Source organism: Pipistrellus hanaki (assembly GCF_964339955.1).
Source record: "Pipistrellus hanaki genome assembly, chromosome: 15".
In the NCBI taxonomy this organism is placed as follows: Eukaryota; Metazoa; Chordata; class Mammalia; order Chiroptera; family Vespertilionidae; genus Pipistrellus; species Pipistrellus hanaki.
The window spans coordinates 11360597-11388410 of record NC_140517.1 but is presented as its reverse complement, the minus strand read 5'-3'; the positions used below and the strand labels follow the sequence as shown (position 1 = coordinate 11388410).

The following is a 27814-nucleotide window of genomic DNA, read 5'->3' as shown; positions in this document are numbered from 1 at the left end:
TGCGACCCTAGGCCATTCCTGCCGATCCCTCCCTGCCCCTGAGAAATGTTCGCCGAGTGTTTCCTTAGGCACAGAGCGCAGAGCCAGGGCCCCCCGCACCCCACCTCCCCTTGTCCTCAGGCAACCCGGAGAGGTGGAAGCGTTCTGCCCTCATTCAGCAATTCAGTACCAACATCTGGGGCTCAGAGAGGGCGGCCCCTCACCCAGGGCCACACAGCCATCAGGCCCCTCCCCAAGGCGTCAAAGCTGCTGGAAAGAAAGACCCCTCCAGAAGGGGTTTCCCTCCTATCCGGGGCCCCCCGGGGGAGGAGCTGGCCCGGCCCCTCCCGCTCCCCGCCCCCGAGGGGCGGCCCGGGGGGCGGGCGGAGGAAGTGAGCGCAGCGGGGAGGAATGCGCCGGGCGGGGTGCGGGCCGGAGGGAGCCGAGGGAGGGAGGGAGCGGCGGGGACAGCTGGGCAGGCGGCGGGCGGCGGGCGAGGCCGGCGATGCCTCACTTCACCGTGGTGCCCGTGGACGGGCCGCGGCGCGGCGACTACGACAACCTCGAGGGGCTCAGCTGGGTGGACTACGGGGAGCGCGCGGAGCGGGAGGACTCGGACGGTGAGGGCGCGCGGGGAGGGGGCCTCGGCGGGCCGGGAGGAGAGTGGAGCGGAGCGGACCACGCGGGCCGCGCTCACGCAGGCACGATCGTAGTAGTGCACACGTCGATGCGGGTCCAACTTTTCTTAGTCTGCGCCGCCGCCGCCAGTCCCTCCTGCTCCCGCGGTTTCCCTGGGCCCGGCCCGCCCGCTGCCGGGACGCCCTCCCCACCCGGCTCCTCCCTGGCTGGCCGCGGGCGGGCGGGCGGGGGCTGCAGACGTGGCCGGCTCCGGAGGCCAGGGCGGCCTTCGGGGCCCCTGAGCGCGTGGATAACGGCGAGCGAGCCTCCGTCTCTGGCTCTCTCTTCCCGCTGCCCGAGCCCCCATCCCTTCGCCTTCTGTGATCGCCTCCAGCCTCTTCTCGCTTCGGCTTTGACACCGAGACTCCCCTGCCCTCCCTCCCCCATCCCTGTGGCTCCCCGAACCCGGCCTGCGGGAGAGGGGTGTGCCTGCTCAGGGGTCTGTGCCACACGGGCTGTGACGGCACTCAATGGAACCAGGCTTGTCTAGGTGCTTTACGTGGATTAACTGGCTTCATCCAACCGCTTTCCCCTCCCCACGGGGTAGGTCCTGTTACTCGCACTTGGGAAGGAGTGAGGGACTGAGACAGAGCCATTACGTAACTTGCACCAGGGGATTCCAACCCGGAGTTGGAGACTCCAGCTCCCTAACTCTTAGCCTGGGTGTTAGAACTGGGCCTGAAGGTGAGCCCCTCCTTCCTTACTCTCCCCCCCCCCCCCCAGGTGCCTGCCTCTCCCCAAACCCCTCTCTCCATTTCCTCCCAGGAAAGCCCCCAGATGGCGGTCCTTGCCCAGGGCACACCCTTGGAGTACGAACACTGCTGAGAACGTGTGTCTGCATGCAGAGGCATATGCATGTAGCATTTTGCTTGTGCAAGGGTGTAGCTGTGTGGTGTGTCGCAGGGTGAAGGCAGGGTCAAGGCAGCACCGTCTCAGGACCTGTTTCCTGCAGGGGTGTCAGTGATGAGCATGGTGGTATGGCTGATGACAGATGCCTGTGGCTGTGACCGACCCCACATTGGAGACATGCAGAGAACACGTGTGCTGGTGTTATGTGTTAGGTGATGTGATTCTGGCCTAGCTCTTGCATTGCCCGTGACGGTGACGTGACTGAGATGATCCATACCTGATGTGGGTGATGCTTGGCTATATGTGAGGTTGTTGCCGTGTAGGGAGATGGCACGGACCGGTGGCACGGGCTGCTGGACATCGTGGGGTTTTACAGGCTGGACAGCCATGATGGTGCACACTCGCCAGCCCCCAACCCTGGTGCCCTGCCCTGCCCCTGGCTTTGTTCCAGTGGTCAGAGCAGGAGCCAGCATCCCCAGGATCAGCCTGGACCAGTGGGCAGGCCAAGCGGAGCCCAGTCTCTGGCCCCGCCTCGGCCTCTCACAGGGTTGACTAGAGGGACCTGGAGTCACGTTGGCTGAGTCCTGCCAGGTCCCTGCAGGCCGGGCCAGCTCCTCCCACATCACCCTTCCTCCTCTCACTCCTTGGCTGTGTGTGCGGCATGGGGGACACGCTGCGCCCTGGTGAGTGACTGTGACCCCTCTTGGTGGGGACTGCGAAGGGTTGGGGGGCACAGAAAGCCTCAGGTCCATCTCGGGGGTTCCCCCAGCTTTGGTACTTGCATCTCTAACAGTCCATACCTCTGCCCCAAGGGCTGTGGGTAGAGGTGCTGGTGCCCCTGGCAGATGCCTGTGAGCACAGGGACCGGAAGTGTCACCTGGATCCCCATCTGCAGCTGGTGCGTTCACAGCTGCAGCCAGGAATACGTATGTGTGGGTCCTCCTCCGGCAGCCCCAGGCCCATGGCACGCTCCGGTTCCCTGGGGATTTCAGGTGGTATCTGGGCAGCTTCGGTCTGGCGGGCATGCCCAGACCCGCCATGGAATTTTTGGAATAGCTGAGGGCAGTACAGACACCCAGACACGGCTGAGAGCACCCCACACTCACATACACATAGTCCCCTAGTCTCGCGGGAGCTCTCCTTACAATGCGGCTTTAGGGAATTCTAAGAAATGCCTGCTGGGTGTCTGGCACCGACTGTCCCTTTTCTGGTGCATCTGAGCAGTTACAAGAGTGGGTGTTATGATCTCTGCTTAACAGAAGAGGATGCCAAACAGCACAGAGAGGGTGAGCAAGTTGCCCTTGGTCACAGAGAGGGAGGCCTGCCAGCCACCTCAACACCAAGAGCCCTGGGGATGTGCACCTGGGCCAAACTGCAAACCCCAGACACTTCCCTAGTTAACATCTTGTCCTGCCCTCCTGGGGTGCATCCTAGGATGGATGGGGGCCCATGGAACAGGATTTGGGGAACCTGCAGCTCAGCTCCTACCTGGTTCTGGTGAACCCTGGGACCCAAGTTTAGCCCTGAGTTCTCATTTGGTGACCTTGCCCCTGAATCTCTCTGAGCTTACTTTCCTTGCTACTAAAAGGGAGTAAATATATCCCCTGGAGGGTTGCCGTGAGGCCTAGAAGCAACCCTTGAGAGGGCTCTGAGGTGCCTGGAGTCATGGCTGAAGGGACATGGAGGACCGTCCACAGCCAGTTTCGGGGAACTGCTTTGTGCCTGGCTCTGTGTTTTCTGGGTACTAGTTCAGTCTCCTCAGAGACAAGGCAACAATGGCAGGGCAGACTGCAGTGAAAGAGGTTAGCATAATTTAGAATGTATTTCGAACTTCACAAAGGATCAGAAGAGATGTCACCCCCTCTCCTTGCAGACTCCACCCCTTAGTGTCTCCCCAAAGGACTTATCCTCAGAAAAATCAAAACTATGCAGAGGAATGGGGTGAGGACTCTGAGACATCGCAGATGGTGATTGCAACTAAAGAATAAGTTTAGCTTAGAGAACCCGGGATGGTTTAGCTCAGTGGATAGAGCGTCAGCCTGTGGACTTAAGGGCCACAGGCTCAATTTAGGTCAAGGGCATGTACCTTGGATGCAGGTTTGATCCCCGTCTCTGGTCGGGGTGCGTGCGAGAGGCAACCCATTGATGTGTCTCTCTCACATGGACGTTTCTTTGTCTCTCCCCTTCCTTTCCACTTGCTCCAAAAATTAATGGGGGGAAAAAGATCCTCAGGCGAGGATTAACAAAAACAAAACAAACAAAAAAATTAGCTTGGAAATTTCTGGCAGCCAAGACAGAAGGGGGTGGGGGCGCGGAATGAGCTCTATAGCTGCCATTTTCTGACAAAATTAAGCATCTGACTTATTCAGGGGTGACACATTTTGTCACAAAAATCCAAGTGTACTTTTCAGAGGCTTCTCCCTGAAGGGCCATCAATGTATAGGCAACGTTCCTGGGCCTTCAGATTTTTCCTGTGGCTCCTTATCTTGATCCTGAGCAAGCATCAAGGGCACCAGAACTATCACAGGGTGTCCGAGGAGCTATGTGACGCCACAAGGCTTTGACCTCCTGCTGCCTTTGTGAGCTGAGCCATTGGCACTGGCCTACGCACAGCCTTGTAGACTGCGGGACTGAGCTGCTTGGCTCGCTTAGATGGTCCAGGTTCCTGGATGAGGTGATGCCTTATTTTCACATCCTGTTCGAAAGGAGAGTGGACTTTTCCTCAGAAGCTGTCATCAGCTTTACCTGTCAGTCAATCCCCTTGGGTAATAAAGCATCCCCAGAGCAGTACCTGTTTGGTAATTGTTGGCTTCGAGAAGGCAAGTTAAGTCTCATACTGACGGCGAGAGGATGTATCAGACGCAGGAGGATTCAGCATTCAGCATTCTCAGCTGCAAACAGGAGAAATGAAATTATAGACTGTTTAACCGGATAAGGTCGGTAGGTAGTCCTTTACAAGACCAGGTAACGTCAGTGAGTGGCCCGAACACCCCACTAGTCTGGGTCAGTGACGACACTCCTGTTGCCACTCCATCACCAGACACCAGGCCCGCACTGCTGCCAGCCATTGCAACACCAGCCCGGCTTCTTTGAACCAAGAAGTCAGCTTCCCATTTGCCCCGAGGCCTCCAACCACTGTCGGCAGCTACCAGACTGTCTGGAGGGAGGGGAAAACAAAACAAAAAACAACCACCTAGCAACCAGAAAAGGAGTCCTGGGTGCCTTTTGCCTGCTGGATGGAAAGTCACCTCTCGAGACTCACAAGAGACAGTTTGGAAAACAGGGAAACAGAGTGCGAACGCAGGGCGGCCTGAAAAGTCAGCCAAGCTGTGAGAGTGGAGGCAGGCTTACCTACAAGGTGCATCTGGTTCCTTCCTGCGAGCTCTCCTTGAGGCTGAGGCACCTGAGGGTGCAGGGGTTGAGGGGGAGGGTGGGTGGTACTGATAGGCCACGCACCTAATCTGGGCAAGCAGCCCACACCTGGGCCAGGGAGGCCAACCGGCGGCTCCAGCCGGCAGTCCCTGCTCAGTCCAGACCCACCCAGCCCGGCTTTGGAATACGACCCTGTTAGGGCCTAGACAGCATCTTGCGCGCCATTCCGCTCCCTGAACAGCCTCCCGCTTGCCCCTCCTCCCGGCATGCCCCGCGCTGCCCTCCAGGAGGCCCCGCGCAGTGCATGGTGGGGCAGCTCGTAGGTGGGCTTTGATCATGGCGGGCGATGGTGCTCTCTGCGGATTCATCTACCTGGAGGGCAGCACCTGGGCAGGCCCGGAGGACCCCGAGGCTTTGGCGCCTGTCTCACTGGGTATTATTACAAATGGGAGTGGGGGGTCAGGGGGTGCGGGGGTCTGAGGGCGAGCAAATTCAGGGCCACGCCCCTCCCGGAGGCTCCGCCCCTCGGTGTTAGCACGTGCACGTGTCCCTGTCTGGGGCCTTCACACCGGTTCTGCGCTGCATTTTGGTCATTGGCCACCCTGCCGTCACTGGCTCTTCAGGAGGGCTGGGGGGATTTGAGGAGGGAAACTGAGGCCCAGTCTGCTAACCCGGACTCCAGAAGGGGTCCACAGAGATGATGCTTTGTGGGCTGGCCTGCTGGGAGCCAGCGGAGCAGCCTGAGGGCTCGGGAGGGCAGCCCTGACTGGATTCTGTCCTTCTCTCTCCACAGGACATGGCAACCACAGAGAGAACAGCCCTTTCCTTTGCCCCTTGGAGGCTTCCAGAGGAAACGAATACTACGACAGGAACCTGGCCCTGTTTGAGGTAGCCGAGGAGCCATTCTGGGCGGCCGCAGGTGTGGTAGGCAGGGGGGCAGGCAGGAGCCTGCAGGGACTCACCAGTCTTCGCCAAGCAGGCAGGCTGGACCAGGCTCCAGTTTCCTCTTGTGTGTCTCACCTTCTTGGCAACTGGGCTGTGGTTCCCCTGGCCCTTTGAGCTGACCCTGCTTCCCTAGAGGCTTCTCACAACCACACTTCGTTACCATCTCCAGGGGATCCCCTGGTGACTTGGATGCAGCCTCTTAGCAAGAGGACCACCTCTCAGGATTTCTCTCCTTGGGATTTCCTTTGTTTCTTTCACTCTAGGACTCCTCCTAGTCCATGATCCTTCCCTCTCCTGTGAACTCTTCCTTGTCTTTCCTGGTTGGCTCTTCCAACCCTGTCCCCCTCACGTTCACTGAGGCCCGGTCCTTTTCACGGAATCTGCCCCTTTTCTCCACATCTGCACTTCAGTGGACACCTCTCTGGAAAAACATTCCCAATTCAGTGCTTCTGAACTTGAATTTTATCCTTTTCCAGACCCAAACTCAGAAGATGGGGCTGGATTCGGGGCATGAATTAACCCCTTAAACTCTGACCCCCACTTGCAGCTGCCCCCATGGAAGTTTGATGGGCTCCTCAATCTCCCTGTGCCCCCAAACACCTGCATCTTCACTGCCCACTCCAAACCAGTTTCTCCTTGTTGTGTCGGGTCAGAAGGGAGCTAACAGACTAGAGATGGGCATAGGTAGGTGGAGGCAAGGTGCTGGAGAGGCCACAGGAGCAGGGAAAGCCTAGACCCAGGCGGAGGTTGGGAATTCTGAGGCCTGGGAAGCTTCCTGACTTGGAAAAGCAGCAAGTTCCTGAAACAAAGGTCTTGACCTGGCTCCCCCTGAGGATGGGTTAGGGGGCCAGGATCCATCTTTAGGAATTGAAAGGGTGAGGGGTTGAGGTGGGGGGGGGAGAGATGGACCAGAAGGACCAGAGTTAGAGCAAATAAGAGACTTTACTTGTCCCAGACATCTCTCTTTTGACTTCCTTGGTTCTCAGAAGTGACTAGGGGTAACTTTTTTGTGAGAGAGTTGGGGGCAAATGTGAGACCCAGAGGCCCACTCATAGCTGGGAGGTGGCCAGGCAGAACAGGCAGGATGAAGTGTGCCATGCGCCTGTCTCTAGCCCTGCCCTGCCCTGCCCTCTCCCTGAGGCAGGTAGGTTTCACAGATGGGTTGGTAGTGACTAGCCAAGGTGTGGCTGAGAGAAGCCGCCGCTGGGCTGAGCTTTTGAATCCCGAATGCTGGGGTGTGGCGCCCACACCTGCCCAGTTGGCTGGCTTGGGCTTCCCCGGGCAGGAGCTGGGATCAGGCCCAGGCCTGCCTCAGGGCTTGGCGAGGGGCCAGAGTCCAGGCTGCTGGCTACACATAGGTAGCCCGGTGCCAGCTGGGCCCGTCGCCAGACTGCTCTGTGGCTCTGTTTACAGGAAGAGCTGGACATCCGCCCAAAGGTATCATCTCTTCTGGGCAAGCTCGTCAGCTACACCAACCTCACACAGGGCGCCAAGGAGCATGAGGAAGCTGAAAGTGGGGAGGTTGCCCGCCGGAGAGCAGCCAAGGTGAGCTGGTCAAGGGCAGCAGAGGGGGTAGAGGACCTGGGAAGACAGACAGAATTCACAGATTCTCCACATGGTTGTGAGCATCCCGGGGGAAATGGGTGCCAAGTGTGGTGAGCAGGGAGGATGGACAGAGTGCCTTGGGTTCAAGGGGTGAGCTAAGGAGGAGTAGAAAATCAGGGAGGCCCTCAGAAATGAGAGTGACAGCTGTTTTTATTCAGCCCTTTCTGTGGGAGGCATCATGCCAAGCAGTGGGCCTAGGTTCTCACAGTAAAGTTGTGAAGCAGCTGCTATTATTATCCCCATTTTACAGATGAAGAAACTGAGTGTCAGGGGTATTAAGTAATTTGCCTAGGATGACTGAGCTGGGTAAGATCAACAGGTAACACTGGGAGACACATTTGGGGATTTATGGTGAGATATGTGACTACGTAGAAGGCCACATTACTGGCATCCCATTAAGATGGAGAAGGGGCCCTAACCGGTTTGGCTCAGTGGATAGAGCGTCGGCCTGTGGACTCAAGGGTCCCAGATTCGATTCCCGTCAAGGGCATGTACCTTGGTTGCGGGCACATCCCCAGTAGGGAGTGTGCAGGAGGCAGCTGATCATTGTTTCTCTCTCATCGATGTTTGTAACTCTCTATCCCTTTACCTTCCTCTCTGTAAAAAAAATCAATAAGATATATTGAAAAAAAAAAAAAAAGGGTGGAGAAGGGTGTTACCTTTGGAACCAGGAACATGGTTGTCCCTTGGATGCCTCTATGTCTCAGTTCTCATAGTTTTTCCTTGGAGGGAAGAGGAACCTGGTGAAGTCTACAGTGAAGCTCAGGAGCTGGAGCCACTAAGCTCTGGTCATTATACAGGCGAGTCTGAGTGGGGCCTGAGCAAAGTAAGGCTTAAGACAGGAAGGGCGGGCCTCTAATCAGACCTCACCGAGACCCCAGGCAGCCTCTCCGTAGCAGCCGCTCCTCTCGGCTCTGCCCTCGTGACCTTCTGAGGCTGCCAAAGGTTATTTGGAGATGCAAAAAGCATTTCGGGCCCTGCCCTTTCCCACACTGCCTTTTTTCCACAGTGACTCAGCCTGGAGTTGGCTGAGGCTGGGAGCTGTCGCTATGCACCGAGTGGTCTAGGGCCTCTGAAAATGGCTCAGACAGAACCCAGAGGAGGGATATCTGTCACCTATACTGTACAGGATAATTTTTTAAGTATGTTTTATTGATTTTTTACAGAGAGGAAGGGAGAGGGACAGAGAGTTAGAAACATCAATGAGAGAAACATGGATCAGCTGCCTCCTGCACCCCCCCTACTGGGGATATGCCCGCAACCAAGGTACATGCCCTTAACCGGAATCGAACCTGGGACCCTTCAATCTGCAGACCGACCAGGCCGATGCTCTCTCCACAGAGTCAAAACAGTTAAGGCAGAATATATATATATATATATATATATATATATATATATATATATATATATATATATTTTTTTTTTTTTTTTAATTAATTTATTTTTTTTTTTTTTGAGAGGGAGGAAGGGAGAGAGAGAGAGACATTGATGTGAGAGAGATACATCAATTAGTTGCCTCCTGTAGGCACCCCAACTGGGAATGAAATCCACGACCTTCCAATGGGATGAAGCTCCAACCACTGAGCCATGCTGCCGGGGCTGTGCAGGACAATTTGGGGGACCATTCGTTCTTATTGGGCCCATCTGTGGTCCTTTAGGCTGCACACAGATCCTGCCCTAGACCTGGACTCCTCAGAAGCGTTTCTCTGGACAGTTCTCTCTCCCACACTAGCTCCAGGACAGCAGGCTTTCCTGGGACACTGGCGAAAGCTCTTAAGGCCCCACTACCCTGGGCTGCACTCATGAGAGCTCAGGAAGGCACCTGCTCTCTCTCTATGCCTCAGCCTCTGCCCTGGCCTCCCAGCTGCCGCTATTCTGCCCTCAGATAGATGAGAAATCCTGGCTGCCTATGCCCGTTAGACCTCTTTCACCTGCCCTTCAACCTTGAGTCTCTATGCAGGATTTTCCCAACACATTATCCTAAGGCCCTTCCAAGGCACCACTCACTAGGCTCAGGAGCATCTTTTGGGTACCTGCAGGGCGTGCTGAGGATACAATATTGAATGAGCCAAGTCTCTGTCATGTACATTCCAGAGAACAGTTACCATGACCTGTAGTGATCACTGTGATGGAAGGGTATATCGAATGCTGAGGGCCCCCGGCCACAGTGGCTGAGTGGTTCAGCACCAATCTATGAACCAGGAGGTCTGGGTTCGATTCCCAGTCAGGGCACATGCCTGGGTTGCAGCTCGATCCCCAGTAGGGGGTGTGCAGGAGGCAGCCCATCCATGATTCTCATCATTGGTATTTCTATGCTGAGTGATCGGGGCTGGCCTTCCATGGTGCATGCGGGCCCCTCTGATGCTCTATATTTCCTCCTCCCCTCCTGCTCTGTAGGCGCCCAGCATGGGCACCCTCATGGGGGTGTACCTACCCTGCCTGCAGAATATCTTCGGGGTGATCCTCTTCCTGCGGTTGACTTGGATGGTGGGCACGGCTGGTGTGCTGCAGGCCCTCCTCATTGTGCTCATCTGCTGCTGCTGTGTGAGTATCCTCGCTGGGTGGGGGTGGGGGCCGTGGCTGCCCACAGAGCCTGCCCAGCTGAACCGCTCACCGAGGCCCTCCTTCCCACAGACCCTGCTGACAGCCATCTCCATGAGCGCCATCGCCACCAATGGAGTGGTTCCAGGTGGGTGAGCGCCACCCCAGTCTGCTGAGGGTACGGGTCCAGCGTCCACTGTGACATAACCAGGAACCCTTACTGCTCCCACTCCCAGAGCAGTTCTTTAGTGGGGTCTTGTCCCTGAACCCATGACAGTCCCATCGCTTAGGAACTTGCTCGGCAGAGTCTGTGATATTTGTTGTGTTTTATTCCTTTGTTTATGTGTTCCTTTGTTTAAAAGTGGGTTGGGGCTGACAAAAAAGGTGATGGGATGCTGAAAACCCTCCACATTCCCAGGAGAGGCAGTTCGGAGGGTCTCCAGCAGGGATGATGAGATTGGCTTGGTTTTCAGACGAGATCGGGCGCGTTCAGGGTGGTATGGCCGTAGACAATTGGCTTGGTTTTCAGATATGCTGTTTGTTTGTTTATTCAACCATCTATTTATATCAGTATAAACTCCCAGATATTTATTTTATTCTTTGAATCATAATCCAGTACTTCATTATTTATTTTGTTGCTCAAACTGTTCCATTTTGGTATTTAGCTACTCAGAGTGGCTCCTCTGTCTGTTTCTAAATCCTTTTTTTTTTTTAATCCTCACCCAAGGATCTGCTTTTTTGTTATGTTTAAATTTTTTTTTATTTTATTTTTTTATATTTTATTGATTTTGTACAGAGAGGAAGGGAAAGAGATAGAGAGCTAGAAACATCGATGAGAGTCATCGATCAGCTGCCTCTTGCACACCCCCTACTGGGGATATGCCCGCAACCAAGGTACATGCCCTTGACCGGAATCGAACCCGGGTCCCTTCAGTCCCCAAGCCGACGCTCTATCCATTGAGCCAAACCGGTCTCGGCTGTTATGTTTAAATTTTGTTGTTAATCCTCACCCAAGGATATTTTTTCCATTGATTGGAGGGCGGGGGTAGAGAGAGAGAAAGATGTGAGATACATCGATTGGTTGCCTCCTGCACATGCCCTAATGGGACCAGGTATATGAAACCCAGGTATATGCTCTGAGAATCAAACCCACAACCTTTTGGAGTGGGGATGATATTCCAGCCAATTGAGCCACCCGGCCAGGGCTGTGTTTGGATCCTCTCTCTTCCTCTCTGTAAAAAATCAATTAATAATAAATAAATAAAAAATAAGTTTTATATTTATTAGGATTAAATGGGGTTAGGGAGATGTAATATATGTTTACCCATAATAAGGTTTAAAAGTGCATAAAAATATAGAAAGGAAAATTGAAAGTACCCATAATTCTACCATCCTCAATTCATAACTACTAGCCTTAGATCTATTAGTATATTGTTCTTCCCAAATGTGTGTGTGTGTGTGTGTGTGTGTGTGTATTTCCCAAAATAAAATATTGGGAAATTTTTATTTTTTTTAGTAGAATTGATAGGGTATTATCTAATTTGTGTGATTATTTTTCTACTCTTAGGTTCTGCTCTTTCACTGCTGTTATTGTTGTGAACGGCCTGTTCCCTGTTCCCACCCCTGGCAGCTCCCTTAGGCGAGGGTCCTGGTGGTGGGATTTCTGCATGAAAGGGATTAGCCTTTTTAAAGTTTTTGGATCCCTGTTCCCAGGTTTTCGCCAGAGACATTTTCTCAGGAGCAGATTTAACTAGCAACTTGGGAGTCCCCTTGTCCCCTGTGCCCTCGCTGGTCCTGGGGCCCAGTGTCGACTCTGTCAACCTCACCAGGGATGTTAGACTCCGAAGGAAGCACAGACTCAGGGCAGGAGAGTCAGCCATGGACACTCTCCCAGTGGCAGGCCCTGTGCTGGGCCCTAAGGACGAAGAACTAGACAAGACACAGTCCCTGCCCGGGCCTGGAGGACTCAGACTAACCGCCCTAGGAGCGGGGAGGTGTTCTCAGATAGGCGGCCCCCAGACAGAGGAGGCTGTGGGGACTGGCCTAAGTGCAGGGAGTTGGGGACAGTGGGCCACTTAGGCAATGCCGTGGTCCTAGCCAAATAGTCATTTCCCCGGGCTGTGCTGGGCATTGGAGTAGGATGGGAGTGGGGTCCAATTCTAGACCGGCCTCTTACTAACCACACAGCCTTAGGCAAAGCTCCCTCGATGGGAAAGTTCATTCCTGTCCCTCTGGGTGGTTGTGAGGAGTTGTCGGGGAGGAGACCGCCTTGAAGAGGAGCAGCCTTGACCTTGACCTTGACCTGTGTGCACATTCTCTGTTGTAGCTGGGGGCTCCTATTTCATGATCTCCCGCTCCCTGGGGCCAGAATTTGGAGGTGCTGTGGGCCTGTGCTTCTACCTGGGAACCACATTTGCGGCAGCCATGTACATCCTGGGGGCAATTGAGATCTTACTGGTGAGTCATGCTAAGGCCTGGCCAACTCTGCTCTGGTCCAAACACTCCCTTTCCCGTAGGCCCAGGCTGCTTGCGCTCCTTTCACCTCTGGCCAGGGTCTAAGGCTTGTAATGTGGGAGGCCTTCTTGAGGGAGAAAGATCTTTTGCACAAGCCAGTCTCCCCTTCAGTCTCTTGCCGGTTTGGGCTACGCAGGGAAGGGGCCTGGCCTGGCAGCCTTCATCTTGGCCCTGGATATTCCATCCACCCAGGCCCCATTTCAGTGGCAGGTGATCTGTAAACCATTGCATCTGACTTAGTGACAGATCTTTTTTTTTTTTTTTTAATATATTTTATTGATTTTTTACAGAGAGGAGGAGAGAGGGATAGAGAGCTAGAAACGTCGATGAGAGAGAAACATCGACCAGCTGCCTCTTGCACACCCCCTACCGGGGATGTGCCCTCAACCAAGGTACATGCCCTTGACCGGAATCGAACCTGGGACCTTTCAGTCCGCAGACTGACGCTCTACCACTGAGCCAAACCGGTTTTGGCATAGTGACAGATCTTGATGGTGACGCAGAGCCTGCCTCCTGGGCATGTGTGGGCTCTGTTCGGGTCTGTCTCCCCCAGGCCTCTGTGCCAAGTCCTTTCAGACCCACCCTATCCTTGTCCCTACACCAGGGTAAGTAGCCACGGGACCCTGTCTGGAGGTCAGTGCCCCCTCCGGGAGCCCATGTGTGTTCTGATTCAGCTTCCCACTCCCCACTGAAGTGCCCCAGCTGGAAGGCAGAGGGGCCGTGGGAGTCACGGGGGACCCAGAGAGGAGGAGATGTTTAGAGGAACCACCTGGCCAGTCCCACCTCTAGGTCCTCTGCCTGTAGCGTGGACCCTTCTCCTATAACTTGTTTGGTTTAGCATTTCCCACATTCCTACATTTATTATTTGAGTTTCCTCTGTAAAGAAAATTTGTCCTTTTCCCCATTTATTTATTTATTCAACCATGTATTTGTATCAGTTTGGACTCCTGGCTATTTATTTTATCCTTGGTTCACGATCCAGCACTATCATTATTTATTTTGTTGCTCAAACTGTCCACTTTGGTTGTTTAGTGATCCCAGTTCACTCCTGTGCCTGGATCCTTTTTAAATAACAGGTTTATGATGATATAGTTCCCATATTGTACAATTCCCTACCCATTTAAAGTATGGACTTTAGCCGAAGCCGGTTTGGCTCAGTGGTAGAGCGTCGGTCTGCGGTTCGATTCCGGTCAAGGACAGGTACCTTAATTGCGGGCACCCCAGTGGGGGGTGTGCAGGAGGCGGCTGGTCGATGTTTCTCTCTCATCGACGTTTCTGGCTCTCTATCTCTCTCCCTTTCTCTCTGTTAAAAAAATCAATAAAATAAAATTAAAATTAAAAATAAAGATGGATAAGAAATTGGTTCTGAAAAAAAAATTTTTTTTTAAAAATTAAAAAAAAATAAAGTATGGACTTTAAAGGTTTTTAGTATATCCACAGAACTGTGCAACCATCACCACAATGAATTTTAGAACTTTTTCACACCAGAAAATCCATCCTGGGTAGTAGTCACTCTCTGTTCCCTCAGCCCTAGGCAACCATTAATTTACTTTCTGTCCGCAATCAGGGGTACCTATTGTGGACATTTCATATAAATGGAATCATATAGTATGTAGTCTTTTGTGACTGGCTTTTTCTGGATACTCTTTAAAAAAAAGGGGGGGTGGGGCCGAAACCGGTTTGGCTCAGTGGTAGAGTGTCAGTCTGTGGACTGAAAGGTCCTGAGTTCGATTCCGGTCTGGGGCATCTAAGTTGGTTGTGGGCACATCCCCGGTAGGGGGTGTGCAAGAGGCAGCTGGTCGATGTTTCTCATCGACGTTTCTAGCTCTCTATCTCTCTCCCTTCCTCTCTGTAAAAAATCAATAAAATATATATATATTTTTAAATGGGATTCATTTTCCAAACAGGAAAATTGAACCTTCTATATCTGTCTCTTGTTTCAGACTTACATTGCTCCGCCAGCTGCGATTTTTCGCTCAACAGACACTCACGACTCTTCGAGTGCCACCTTGAACAACATGCGAGTGTATGGGACCATTTTTCTAAGCTTTATGACCCTGGTGGTGTTTGTTGGGGTCAAGTATGTGAACAAGTTTGCCTCGCTCTTCCTGGCCTGTGTGATCATCTCCATCCTCTCCATCTATGCCGGGGGCATCAAGTCTATTTTTCAGCCTCCCGTGTTTCCGTAAGTAATCTGGGAATACAGCCGGGCGTTGGACTGACATCCCTCCCAAGTAGATGGCCTTTGATGCCCTGAGTCCTAGAGTCTGCAGGGCGGAGGCAGGTGGGGACCTCCAGATGACGCTTGCCCCTCCCCGCAGAGTGTGTATGCTGGGCAACAGGACCTTGTCCCGGGACCAGTTCGACATCTGTGCCAAGACGGTCACGGTGGATAATGAGACAGTGGCCACCCGGCTGTGGAGCCTCTTCTGCCACAGCTCCAACCTTACCACCGACGCCTGCGACCCCTACTTCCTGCTCAACAACGTGACCGAGATCCCCGGCATCCCGGGTGCAGCCGCCAGCGTGCTCCAGGGTGCGCCCTCGCCCCCGTCCTGCTCCCGCCCCCGGGCTGCGCGTGGAAGGAAAGCGGGTCACAGAGCCGGCCTTGTGTGGCCAGCTCAGGAATAGGGGGGCAGGTCTGGCTGCCTTCCAGGCCCAGCGGTGTCCTCTCAGCCTGGCTCCTGGCAGCTAGGTTTTGGGTGGACAGAGCCTGTTTGGCCAGTGTCCCGGGCCTGCAGCAGCCCCCGGGAAGTTCTGGCAGACCCTCTCTCTCCCCAGTCACCAGCCCCTGACGCTGCCTGGATTATTCTCCCAGGAGCCATAAAGGGCTTCTGTCTAGGAGGCAGGCAGTGGCAGGGCTCTGGCTTCAGCAACCTTTGCCTGTCAGATTTCTAGCCAGACAGCTTCTCCTCTGTGGCTGCTGCTGCAGACATTGGGCTGAAGCTGCCCCCGAACTCCCCCACCCCCACCCCCCACCCCGCCCTCCCCCCCCCTCGCCCCAGAGCCTCTCACACCGGCAGCCTCTGGTTGGGCTGCCCCCAGCTGCCCCTGGGACGTGGGTGGGGCTGCGGTGGTGACGCTGCCGCCCCTGCAGAGAACCTGTGGAGCACCTACCTGGAGAAGGGCGAGGTCGTGGAGAAGCACGGGCTGCCCTCCACAGATGCCCTCGGCCTGAAGGAGAATCTGGCCCTGTACGTGGTCGCCGACATTGCCACCTCCTTCACCGTGCTGGTTGGCATCTTCTTCCCCTCTGTGACAGGTGAGCCCTTCCTGCCCACCCTCCCCGCCCTGCCCCTTCTCCCGGGGAGCCCCTAAGGGAATCTTGTTTGAAGGCATCATGGCTGGCTCCAATCGCTCCGGGGACCTCCGAGACGCCCAGAAGTCCATCCCGGTGGGGACCATTCTGGCCATTGTTACAACCTCCCTTGTGTGTATCCTTTCCCAGGCCTGGGGCAGCAGCGAGGGAAGCAAGAGGCGTTTGCCTTCCTATGCCAGCAGCTGGCAGGCACGGATACATCACACTCTGTGCACACGTGCTTTGACACCTTTCCCCTCATACGTCACACACGAGAGTGCGTGCACGGCACAACCCCCTCAGCTGCAGGTGCCCAGCTGAGTCCTCTGGCTAAGGCGAGGGCCAGGGGCATGTGGTCCCGTGGGGGAGAGGGTGGGGGCAGCGTTGGCGTGGAGGCCCAGCTTTCCTTGACGCGGCACAGACTTCAGCAGCGTGGTTCTCTTTGGCGCCTGCATCGAGGGCGTGGTGCTCCGGGACAAGTGAGTGAGCTGGGCCCCTCCTGGCGGCGGTGGGCTCGGCTTTTGCCTCCTTTGACACCAGCCCCCCTCACACATGTGGTCCCACACGCATCCTCAGGCTGCTGGTTGCCAGCGGTAGTGTGTGCCACTAGGCGGGTCAGGCCCCACCATTACTTTTGCTCCTTAGAGAATGGCGACAACAGAACCAGGGTGGGGATGAGGAGAAAGGATAGGGGCTGATAGATTGGACTTGTGTGCTGTGGGGCCGGAGCTCTGCTCACCATAGCCATCCTTACTGGCCTGACGTCCCTCGCCCAGGGTTTGGGGGCTCCTTGCAATGGTGTATGGCCTAAGCCTGGCCCCTGCAGGTACGGCGACGGTGTCAGCAGAAACCTGGTGGTGGGCACGTTGGCCTGGCCTTCGCCTTGGGTCATTGTCATCGGCTCCTTCTTCTCAACCTGTGGCGCCGGCCTGCAGAGCCTCACTGGGGCACCACGCCTGTTGCAGGCCATCGCCAAGGACAACATCATCCCCTTCCTCCGTGTGAGCCCTTTTGCACCCCCACACCCCACAGCGGGGTGCTCCCGGCCCCTCCCACTGGTGGAGGGCAGGGATACAGATGCGTTATATCCTGCTGGGGCCCTTAGTGACCCCACGGCCACAGAGCCATCACGAGGAGTTGCTGAGAGCCGTTCTGGCTCTGGCTCTGCCCTGCTGTTGGCAGAGCAGCTTGGGCCCAGCATCCTCATGGCCGATCTCTGGCTCATTCAGAGCAGAGAGGCCTGGAGAGGTAGGGGGCAGAGAAACTGGCGGAACCTATTGGGAGAGGCATGGGTATGGCCTGAGCCCCGGAGGAGGGACTTGAGGATGCTGGAGGCCAAGCTGTAGTTTGTGACTCGAGGTGTGGAATGGGGGTGATGGGACCAGCTTCTTCCCTTGCTGACCCCACTGACCCTGGCGCATGCAGGTATTTGGCCACGGGAAGGCAAATGGTGAACCGACGTGGGCGCTCCTCCTGACGGCACTCATCGCTGAGCTGGGCATCCTCATCGCCTCCCTCGACATGGTGGCCCCCATTCTGTCCATGTGAGCTGGGGCCAGGGCAGGGCAGAGGGATGGTTGTGGGAAAGGCTCCTTGAACCCTCCGCATCCTATGAGCCAGGGCCCCAGCACCTCCCTGTGACCCTGCCTGCTGTTGAGGGTGCATCTGGGACACATGTCAGGGTGTATGGGCAGATGTCTGCCTGGCAGAGCTCTGCATTTAGAAGTGAGCCTGATATTTATGCAGAAGAGACAGCAGGTCCTACACCTTCTGTGGGAGACTCCCAGAGCAGGCAGGAGACTACTCTCCGCTCCTGGTCAGGGCAGGCACCCAGTCCCTGGCACCTTGGTGAAACCATCGTTGCCCCATCCGTCTGTTTTCAGAGTTGTTTGCTTTTAAAGTTCTGGAATGAACTGGGCATTGGAGTCTGCCAAGTGTCCTCAGGAAGTGGTCAGCATGTGGCAATTCCCAGGGGTCCCTGAGACAGAGCTCCTGTGGTTGCTGTGTTCACTGCTGCCATTGTTGGGGCCCACTCCATCTCTCCTCACACATCTCACTCCACTGCCAATGCTCTCTGGCTTGTTTGCTTTTGATGAGACTACCTTTCACTGCCCCACTCAGCCTGTAGGCCCAACAGGCCCCCCTCACCCCAACGCAGCACCTCCCAGCCACGGCCAGGCCACAGTGACCTCGTCTCCTCCCAACTCACCTCCACCCACTACTGCCCAGCGTCACCCACACATGGTGCACACTGAATCTGTTCTTGCCACAGCCGTCTTGGGTGGTGACTCCTCTCTCCCTAAGCCAGAGGATATAGCTCAGTCCTTACTTATTATTTTTTAATCCTCACCCAAAGATATTTTTCCATTGATTTTTAGAGAGAGGGAAAGACAGAAATATCAGTGTGAGAGAAACACATCGATGGGTTGCCTCCTGCATGCACCCTATCCAGGGCCCACGCTGGGGAGGAGCCTGCAACTGAGGTATATGCCCTTGACTGTAATCGAACCTGGGACCCTTCAGTCCACAGGATGAATGCTCTATCCACTGAGCAAAACTGGCCAGGGCATAGCTCAGTCTATCATGGGGCTCTTCAGGGCAGCCCTGTTGGGACTGACCACTCCCCCTCATGGGAGTCCCTGTCCCCTGGACTTGCCCTCTCTGGTAAGTCCCTCTGCCTTTTGTTTGTCTGTCCTTCTCCAGCCAACTGAGGGTAGAAGCTGGCACCCCCTCCTGTCAGCCCTCTGCTCCTCAGCTCTCTTCCTGGAGGGTTCACACAGCACGCCTTGCCCATATCCCACCCAGTCTCCTACATTCCTACAGTGTCCTCACGTGTCTCTAATTCATTGTCTTCAAAATGGCCCTTATTATCTCTCCCTACCTTCTCCTCCCCACATTCCTGATAGCCCCTAAGCCAACTGGTCACCAGGCCAGGGGCCTGAAAATTGTGTGGCCGTCTTCAGACACTGAGCTCTCCGAGGCCCGTCCTTTCTCACAGCTCTACACTGGCTCTTCCTCTGCCTCCTCTGCCTGTGAACAGTTGCCCATCCTCTAAGCCAAGGATGGGGAAAGTCTGGCCCGGGGGCCGTATATGGCCTGCAAAACATTTGGTCTGGAGGCAACCACAGGTGGGACTCGAAGTTCAATAAATCGAGGAGCTATTTTCATAGCAAGATACATTTATATTAAGTGAATAATAGTAAGCGGATGATGTTATAAATATTCAAATGGCCCTTGGCAGAGAAAAGGTTCATCACCCCTGCCTAAGCCCTGGCTCTGAGGACTCCTGTGCAGTAGCCCCATCTGCCTCGGGCATGGGAATGAGTGCTGTGAGGCTGTAAGCAGCTGGCTCAGCCCGTGTGTGACAGGGACATCAGGAACCTGGCTGCCGAGGAGGCCGCTCTGTACCAACCAGCCCCTGTGGTGCAGGTTCTTTCTGATGTGCTACCTGTTTGTGAACTTGGCCTGTGCTGTGCAGACGCTCCTGAGGACTCCCAACTGGCGGCCCCGGTTCAAGTACTATCACTGGTGAGCACCAGCTGGACCCCTGGACCAAGTCCTCTGACATAGTGCTGTGGGGAAGCCAGGAGACCCATTCAGGATGGGGTTTGAGTTTCCTGGGCTTCAGTAGCTGTTGGTGAGAAGTTGGGGGGCTGGGGGCTTGGTCTGGGGCAGTGGTCGGCAAACTGCGGCTCATGAGCCACATGCGGCTCTTTGGCGCCTTGATTGTGGCTCTTCCACAAAATACCACGTGTTGGTGCGCACGTACAGTTCGATTGAAACTTCATGGCCCATGCGCAGAAGTCGGTTTTCGGCTCTCAAAAGAAATTTCAATCGTGATATTTGGCTCTGTTGACTAACGAGTTTGCCGATCACTGGTCTGGGGCCATCCTGGTTTTTCCCTGATTCTTGTTCTTCCCCACTCTCTGGCCCAGGGCATTGTCTTTCCTGGGCATGAGCCTCTGCCTGACCCTTATGTTTGTTTCCTCCTGGTACTATGCGCTGGTCGCCATGCTCATTGCGGGCATGATCTACAAGTACATTGAGTACCAAGGGTAAGTGAGGGGTTGCCACCTGGTCGGGGCAGTGGGATGATCTGTATGTTGGGTTGGGGGAAGCTGAGCTATCTGCTAGCCACCACAGGTGCGGGGCTGGGAGGTTGGGGGGCTTTGATTCGGGGCTTGGCCCCCTTCCATCTCACTACTCCTGGACAGAATCCCCTGAATGGGACCAGGGGCTCACCAACTTATGGTGGCCTCTATAGGGCTGAGAAGGAATGGGGTGACGGGATCCGAGGTCTGTCCCTGAGTGCTGCCCGCTATGCACTGTTGCGGCTAGAGGAGGGGCCTCCTCACACCAAGAACTGGCGGTGAGTTCACACCCAGACTGGCAAAGGCCACTCGAAGTTCTCAGGGGGCACTCTGAGGGTGGGACCGTTGAGAGGCGCTGGCTCCCCTTCCTGGTTCATGTTCCCCATCCTGGGGTGGCCAGGGGTGCCCTTGAATCTCTGCTCCCCAAACCTGTGGGAGCCTGTGAATCGAGAGGGAAAGGAGAAAAGTGGCTCCTTGGACACCGCTGGCCCCGGCCTCAGGCTGCCTCACTACCTGGCTCTGCAGGCCTCAGCTGCTGGTGCTACTGAAGCTGGACGAGGACCTTCACGTGAAGTACCCACGGCTCCTCACCTTCGCCTCTCAGCTGAAGGCCGGCAAGGGCCTGACCATCGTTGGTTCTGTCATCCAGGGCAGCTTCTTGGAGAGCTATGGCGAGGCCCAGGCCGCTGAGCAGGTGCCTGCTGCAGGGGGCACGTAGGGGAGGGGACCAATCCTGGCCAGCCAGGTGGACAGCAGTGCTGCCACCTAAGAGCTGAAGCAAGGGTGGCTGTCCCATCTTAAAAAAACATGGCCTCTGGGTGGGCAGCCTGCCTCCTCCCTTCCCCACCCCCAGCAGAGGGAATGCTGATGGCCTTGACCTCTGAGCCTGGTGTGTTCCCCCCAGACAATCAAGAACATGATGGACATTGAGAAAGTAAAGGGCTTCTGCCAGGTGGTGGTAGCCAACAAGGTGCGTGAGGGGCTGGCCCACCTCATCCAGTCTTGCGGCCTGGGCGGCATGAGGCATAACTCCGTGGTGCTGGGCTGGCCCTACGGCTGGCGACAGAGTGAGGACCCACGTGCCTGGAAGACCTTCATTGGTGCGTAAGGGGCCGGGACCTGGGCTCAGGCACAGGGGCCAGGGGCCGGGGCTCAAGTGGAAGCAGGGCTGCAGGCTGGCAGTCAAGCAGTGTCCCTCCTCCCCAGACACCGTGCGCTGCACCACAGCTGCCCACCTGGCCCTGCTTGTGCCCAAGAACATTGCCTTCTACCCCAGCAACCACGAGCGCTACCTGGAGGGCCACATTGACGTGTGGTGGATCGTGCATGACGGCGGCATGCTCATGCTCTTGCCCTTCCTGCTGCGCCAGCACAAGGTACGCCAGGCGGGGGTGGGTGGACCTGGGTGAGGGGGCTGGGCCCTTGGATTGGTGGGATGTGACTGAAGCACCCAACTGCTCTGTTGCCACAGGTTTGGAGGAAGTGCCGGATGCGCATCTTCACCGTGGCCCAGATGGATGACAATAGCATCCAGATGAAGAAGGATCTGGCCGTCTTCCTGTACCACCTACGCCTTGAGGCAGAGGTGGAGGTGGTGGAGATGGTGAGCCACCCACCCAATGTGGCCTGTGGATACCCCGCCCTGCACAGCTCGGTTCTCACAGCCCATCCTCTCCCCAGCACAACAGCGACATCTCTGCATATACCTACGAGCGGACACTGATGATGGAGCAGCGGTCCCAGATGCTGCGGCAGATGAGGCTGACCAAGACGGAGCGGGAGCGAGAAGTCAGTGGCCTAGCTCAGGGCACGGGCAGGTGGCTGGGTCAGGCCTTTGGAGACCCCATCAGATGGAGGCATCGGAATGTGGGTGCCTGTGTCCCTGCAACCAGGCCCTCTTTTCCCTGCCACTGAGGCTGCCTCCTCTGATTCTCTTCAGGCCCAGCTGGTCAAGGACCGGCACTCAGCGCTAAGGCTGGAGAGCCTGTACTCGGATGAGGAGGACGAGTCTGCAGCCGGGGCTGACAAGATCCAGATGACATGGACACGGGATAAGTACAGGACAGCTGAGCCCTGGGACCCCAGCCATGCCCCCGACAACTTCCGAGAACTGGTGCATATTAAGCCGTGAGTGCAACAAAGAGAGACCCAGCTACACTGGGGCCTTGGGGTGGAGGGTGGACAAGCTCTGTGGGTGGGCCAGGGGTAGGGCCGATGGTCAGTTAAATTTCCTGCAGGGACCAGTCCAACGTGCGGCGCATGCACACTGCCGTGAAGCTCAATGAAGTTATCGTCACACGCTCCCATGATGCCCGCCTGGTCCTGCTGAACATGCCCGGCCCACCCAAGAACAGTGAGGGTGATGAAAACTGTATCCTTTTGTGGAGAGGCCAGCAGTGAGGAGGTGGATAGCATGTGAGGTTACTCTGGGTGCTTCTGGAGGTGAAGGGGGGGGGGGGTGATCCAAGTCACCTCAGTTCTTATTGATGCCCAAACTTCCTGGGTACCCTTTGGTCCTGATGCTGTTTCTTTGACGCGATGACCTACAGACATGGAGTTCCTGGAGGTGCTGACTGAGGGCCTTGAGCGGGTGCTGTTGGTTCGTGGCGGTGGCCGTGAAGTCATCACCATCTACTCCTGAGCCCCATATAGACTGTGGCCTAGAGTGGAGGTGTTAGGGTAACACCCCCTCCAGCACCCATCTGCCAGTCCTGCTCTGCCTGGCCCTGCCCTACATCCAGTTTTGGAGATTGGGCCTGGGCCTGGCAGTGGAGAGGGATCCAGGGTCCGACAGGACACTGAGAGGTTTAGGGACTTCCCCCAACCCCAGCCCCCAATCAGCATCCCAGGAGGCCTGGGGAGGACTGGTGGGGGCTGGCATTGGGTTTGAAAGCAGCCAGCCCAGGAATGCTATTTATTGAATATTTATTGTTGGGATGTCACCATCAGAGAGAAAGGGAGGGGTGACGAGGGAGGGGGTCCTACCCAGCCCGCCTGCAGGAAGACCTGGCTCAGACTACTGTGGGCAGGGACCCCCACCAAGCTGAGCTTAATGGAGCCAGCCAGCTGAAGCCTGACTTTTTTCAATAAAACATTGTGTACTTCTGGGCCTCCTGCTGCCCGAGCTCTGTTTCCCCTGGCGCCAAGGGAAAAAGGCGGAACTAAACCCAGGCCCAGAGCCTGCTCCAGCTCCAAGGCTGTGCCCCTTTCCTCACAACCTCTGGCCACAGTCATTGGCTAGAATGTCCCTCCCACTGGCCCCAGGGCCCCTCCCTCCACCACTCCAGATAAGGCCAGCCCGGCACTGCTTCCTGGGCAATAGGCATTAGGGCTGGAATGGGGCCGCCCGGTTCCCCATGGCAGTGGGTGCTGCTGCTGCTGGGGCTGCTATTCCCCCCTGCCGCCTCCTTCTGGCTCCTCAATGTGCTGTTCCCCCCGCAAACCACGCCCAAGGCTGAGCTCAGTAACCACACACGGCCCATCATCCTCGGTAAGCCCCCACCAGGCCCCTAATGCACCAGGCCAGACCTTGGGGAGCCCGGGCCTCAGCCCCAGGTGGTTCAACCCTGCCAAGGCCCTTCTGCCCTTGCATTAGCCCTGATACCTGCCTCTTGTTCGGAGGGACCAAAGGCTTGACCTGCAGAGAAGTCAACCCCTTTCCCCCACCACACTGTTCCTGTGTCTCTAAGTGGTCTACCCCAGTTGGGTGGAGTCGGGGGTGGGTGTGTGTGCCTGAGGGCTTGGCCAGGGCATTAGCTGTGGCCAGTTGTGGCCACTGGATCTTGGGCCAAGCCTCACTGCTCCTTCCTCAACCCTCATCCCAGGAAGGACAAGATGCTCAGCTCAGGAGAGCAGGAAAGGCCCTCAAGGCCTGTCCCCTAGCCTCAGGCCCAGCCCCCACATCCCATACCTATTTGTTCTCACCTTGGACTTCGGCAGTAATGGAAAGCCAGGCTAGGTGTTTGCTTTGCGAGGGCAGAGGTCAGTGGCCCTGGCCTCTGCCCTTTTCCTGCCTAAGGGGAGCCTGGCCTTTGCACTGCTGGGGGGGCAGGTGGAAGAATTACAGAGGACTATGTCCTTGGTCCCTGGGAGCTGAGGGTGTGGGAAGTGAAGGCTGGTCACGGCAGTGGTGGAGGGTGGGTGTTAGGCTGGGATGGGAATCACGGGGAAATCCGAGGAACCCAGAGTGAAGACTAGTGCCCGCAGTGCCTGGCTGCATGGGGAATCAACTGGAAGCCAAGCTGGATAAACCAGATGTGGTGAACTGGATGTGCTACCGCAAAACGGAGGACTTCTTCACCATCTGGCTGGATATCACTATGTTCCTCCCCCTTGGAGTAGACTGCTGGATCGATAACACCAGGTACGGGCCACCCTCTCCGCCCCAGCTCCCTCACCCTGCCTCTCGGTCGCTGACCTGCTGACTCTCCCGTTGTCCGCAGGGTCGTGTACAACCGCAGCTCAGGGAGTGTGTCCAATGCCCCCGGTGTAGAGATCCGTGTCCCTGGCTTTGGCAAGACCTACTCTGTTGAGTACCTGGACAAACACAAGCTGGCGGGTGTGTGTATACTGGGGAACAGGGAGGGGCTCCAGGCTGCGGTGGGCCCGGAGGAGCCATGGCCGGAGCCCTGATGCTGCTGCCTCCCCCACAGGTTACATGAACACCCTGGTGCAGAACCTGGTCAACAACGGCTACGTGCGGGATGAGACGGTGCGGGCTGCGCCCTACGACTGGCGGCTGGAGCCCAGTGAGTGTCTCTGCAGATGATGGGCTTGTGGCAGGGCGGGTGGCCCCTAGCCCCCACTGCCCTGACCCAATTCACCCCCCTCTCTCCACAGGCCACCAGGAGAAGTACCACCAGAAGCTCTCTGGGCTGGTGGAAGAGATGTATGCTACTTATGGAAAGCCTGTCTTCCTCATTGGGCACAGCCTTGGCTGCCTGCAACTGCTCTACTTCTTGCTGCGCCAACCCCAGGCTTGGAAGGATCACTTCATTGATGGCTTCATCACTCTCGGGGCTCCCTGGGGTGGCTCCATCAAGCCCTTGCTGGTCTTGGCCTCAGGTAAGATCCCCTGCGTCCTGTGGTAGGACTGAGGGATGGAATAAAGCTGACCAGGGGCCTGTGCTCACAATGCCAGGTTGGGGGTGTTGTCCACCACCCATGGGGCATCACCCTTGTCATTGGCCCCTCAAGACTAGTGATCCTGGCCTGGACCATTAGAGTGGCTCCTGCCAGAATCTGTCTTAGTGATGATAAAGTGAAAGTTTAACAGAAAATGAACCGAAGCAATCTGGCTCACTATCCCAGGTTTGTTCCTGTAGTCTCAGGTCCTACCCACCCAGCTTTCAGCTGCCTCTGCTTCCAGGAGCTCCTTTGCCCAGGGATATGCCCTACTGAAGACTGATTTGCCAAAGCCAGGGCCAGACCCTAGGAACGCCCCCCCTTCCCTTCCCTGAGGAGTCACATAGCTACCACCTGTTGTACACCCACTGTCTGCTGGGCCTAGCCAAACTCGGTCTTCCTATAGGGCAAGGAAGGAAAACACTCTTCAGACTACATTAGTTAGTGTCAAATACAGACACGGTCTCGTTTCATCCTTCCTGACCCCTGTGCAGCATAGACTACGGGGCCAACAGATACTTGACTGAGAGAACTGCTAGTATTATCCGCCCCCCTTTGACATATACACATCCATCCTTAGAAAAACGCCCCATCCTCCTTTGAGGCCCTACAGCTCTGCCTCACAGCAGTATCCAGGCTTATTTAACTAGGGGCCCAGCGCACAAATTCATGCACCTTGAAAGGAACAGTGAGCTGTGAGGCTGTGGTAGGCACAGGGGTGGGTCTCAGCCCATTCTTAGCTGCTCCCACCTCGGCCCCTGGTCCCCAGTCTGCCTCCAGCCCCTCTCCTGCCACTGTCCTTCCCATGCACCGACACCGTTGGCCCTGCTCGTACCCGCTGATGGCAGTCACCCCTCAGGAGCAGGGAGAGGTAGAGAAGCTCTTAGGGGCGATCGGGGCCGGCCCTGGCGCCCCCAGCAGGTGTGAGTGCCAGACAGGACTGTGGCACATGGGAACAAAGAATTTTAAGTGACCACCAGAGGCTCACCCCAATATCAGCGACTGGCGCCCCGCCTTGGTCTGGTGCCCCCACTCATCTGCTTCACCATCCTGCCACAACCGATGCCCACCATGTTCCATGTGTGCTCTCTGGTAGTTGGCGCACATCATAGTGACCGGTTGTTCCATCTATTTGCATATTAGCCTTTTATTATATGGGACTAGGGGTCCAGCATGCAAAATCCTGTGAGACCCAGACCCGGTGCGCCGTGGGACCCAGAGTCAAGACCCACCAGCACCACAGGACGTGGCATCAAGTCACCTCCTGGTGACCGGTCTTTGGTCATTATGACCACTGGGTTTTTATTATATAGATAAGCACACGTTAAAGTACCTACTGAATGCTGCTACGCTTGCTCTAGTCTGGCTTGGAGTCAGTGTTTGCATTAGGCTGGAACAAAAATGAGAATCCAACTGAGCTTGAGCTGGACAGCAAGTTGTAGGCCAGGCCCAGCCAGGTCTGACTCCCTGCCTACCTTGCTCCATGTCCACAGGTGACAACCAGGGCATCCCGCTCATGTCCAGCATCAGGCTGAAAGAGAAGCAGCGCATTACAACAACGTCCCCCTGGATGTTTCCCGCCCAGCGGGTCTGGCCTGAGGACCACGTGTTCATTTCCACACCCACCTTCAACTACACGGGCCGTGATTTCCGGCGCTTCTTTGAAGACCTGAACTTTGAGGACGGCTGGTACATGTGGCTACAGTCACGTGACCTGCTGGCAGGACTCCCAGCACCTGGTGTGGAAGTATATTGTCTGTATGGCGTGGGTCTGCCCACGCCCCACACCTACATCTTTGACCACGGCTTCCCCTACACAGATCCCGTAGACATGCTCCATGAGGATGGCGATGACACTGTGGCCACACGCAGCAGTGAGCTCTGTGCCCAATGGAAGGGGCTCCAGCCACAGCCTGTGCACCTGATGCCTCTGAACGGGACAGACCACCTCAACATGGTCTTCAGCAATCAGACACTAGAGCACATCAATGCCATCCTGCTGGGTGCCTACCGACATAGCACCTCTGAACCCACAGCTGCCAGCCCAGGGCCCCTGCCCCCTCAATAAAGATCATCCTTTGCTGCTATAAGCCTTGACAGTTTGTTGTGGGTTGACGGGGAGATGAGGGTTCACCCTTCAGGATTCATTATCAGCAGTTTCAGGCCTGGTGCCTTGTGGGCAAGAGGAGCTTTGCTAAAACCTAGAATTGAACTAGGTAACCTGAGATGTACAGCTTGCCACTCTCCTGCTTGAGCTCTTAAGACAGTCAGTCTCTGTGCCTGCTTCTGCTCTGGGCATGGGGACAGGTCAGCTGCACACACCGCTGTAGGATGAGGGCACATGGAGTCAAGGTTTTAGGATGGATAAGATCTGAGCTATCCCAGCTTTCAAAAGGGCAGACAATGGGGGGTGGGGGGGAAGGACACATATGTAATAACTTAATTAAAAAAAAAAAAAAAAAAGACAAGACCCCACCTCTAGACAGGAACTTTTCGTACAGGTGGGTGACAAGTACAAGAGATTAGAATCTGGGGGAATGACAGCCACTAATCAGATCATTTAGCTAATGAAGATTTAATTATTAATGGAGGCAAGTAGTCTGAGAAGGGTAACAGGGGCCACTGTGAAGACTTGGGTTTGAGCCTAAGAGCAGTGTGCACTTGCTTTAACCAGGGAGAGTGTACCAGATTTCTCCTAGGCAGGGTAGAGCTGCAGGGGAAGGTGGGCCAGAAAGTATGGGGAGGCCAGTGTAGTAGCCAGGAGACAGGATGCCAGCTGAGACTAAGGCAGTAGTTAGATGAAAGATGTGGATAGACA

The 27814-nt window shown here is 55.9% G+C and overlaps 2 protein-coding genes across 3 annotated transcripts; both read left to right on the top strand.

Moving 5' to 3' along the window:
- Positions 1 to 429: 429 nt before the first annotated feature.
- On the top strand, positions 430 to 22981 carry SLC12A4 (solute carrier family 12 member 4). 2 transcript variants are annotated; one of them, XM_084861017.1, is made up of 24 exons: positions 430 to 599; positions 5672 to 5766; positions 7237 to 7368; positions 9826 to 9972; positions 10063 to 10117; positions 12296 to 12426; positions 14427 to 14668; positions 14805 to 15019; positions 15581 to 15745; positions 15819 to 15917; positions 16203 to 16260; positions 16608 to 16782; positions 17207 to 17325; positions 19211 to 19309; positions 19717 to 19836; positions 20046 to 20150; positions 20398 to 20566; positions 20777 to 20972; positions 21079 to 21248; positions 21344 to 21475; positions 21553 to 21660; positions 21812 to 21999; positions 22110 to 22243; positions 22422 to 22981. In XM_084861017.1, the coding sequence occupies exons 1-24, from the start codon at positions 485 to 487 to the stop codon at positions 22511 to 22513; spliced, it is 3261 nt and encodes a 1086-aa protein (XP_084717143.1). In that variant the 5' UTR covers positions 430 to 484; the 3' UTR covers positions 22514 to 22981. The 2 variants fall into 2 exon arrangements, with proteins under 2 accessions (XP_084717143.1, XP_084717144.1); XM_084861018.1 differs by lacking the exon at positions 20046 to 20150.
- Positions 22982 to 23131: 150 nt separating this feature from the next.
- Positions 23132 to 27086, top strand: LCAT (lecithin-cholesterol acyltransferase). Its single transcript, XM_084861116.1, has 6 exons — positions 23132 to 23362; positions 24079 to 24235; positions 24315 to 24430; positions 24525 to 24620; positions 24712 to 24936; positions 26490 to 27086. The coding sequence occupies exons 1-6, from the start codon at positions 23209 to 23211 to the stop codon at positions 27062 to 27064; spliced, it is 1323 nt and encodes a 440-aa protein (XP_084717242.1). The 5' UTR covers positions 23132 to 23208; the 3' UTR covers positions 27065 to 27086.
- The last annotated feature ends 728 nt before the right edge of the window (positions 27087 to 27814 follow it).

What these genes read in the sequence shown, in the direction of transcription:
- SLC12A4 (XM_084861017.1), top strand. Translation starts at nt 485, where the DNA reads ATGCCTCACTTCACCGTGGTGCCCGTGGACGGGCCGCGGCGCGGCGAC. An exon ending in CCCGCCGGAGAGCAGCCAAG is followed by an intron (nt 7,369 to 9,825) that starts GTGAGCTGGTCA and finishes CCTGCTCTGTAG; the next exon opens with GCGCCCAGCATGGGCACCCT. An exon ending in TGCCTGGAAGACCTTCATTG is followed by an intron (nt 20,973 to 21,078) that starts GTGCGTAAGGGG and finishes CCTCCTCCCCAG; the next exon opens with ACACCGTGCGCTGCACCACA.
- LCAT (XM_084861116.1), top strand. Translation starts at nt 23,209, where the DNA reads ATGGGGCCGCCCGGTTCCCCATGGCAGTGGGTGCTGCTGCTGCTGGGG. An exon ending in TGCTGGATCGATAACACCAG is followed by an intron (nt 24,236 to 24,314) that starts GTACGGGCCACC and finishes CGTTGTCCGCAG; the next exon opens with GGTCGTGTACAACCGCAGCT. An exon ending in CGACTGGCGGCTGGAGCCCA is followed by an intron (nt 24,621 to 24,711) that starts GTGAGTGTCTCT and finishes CTCTCTCCACAG; the next exon opens with GCCACCAGGAGAAGTACCAC.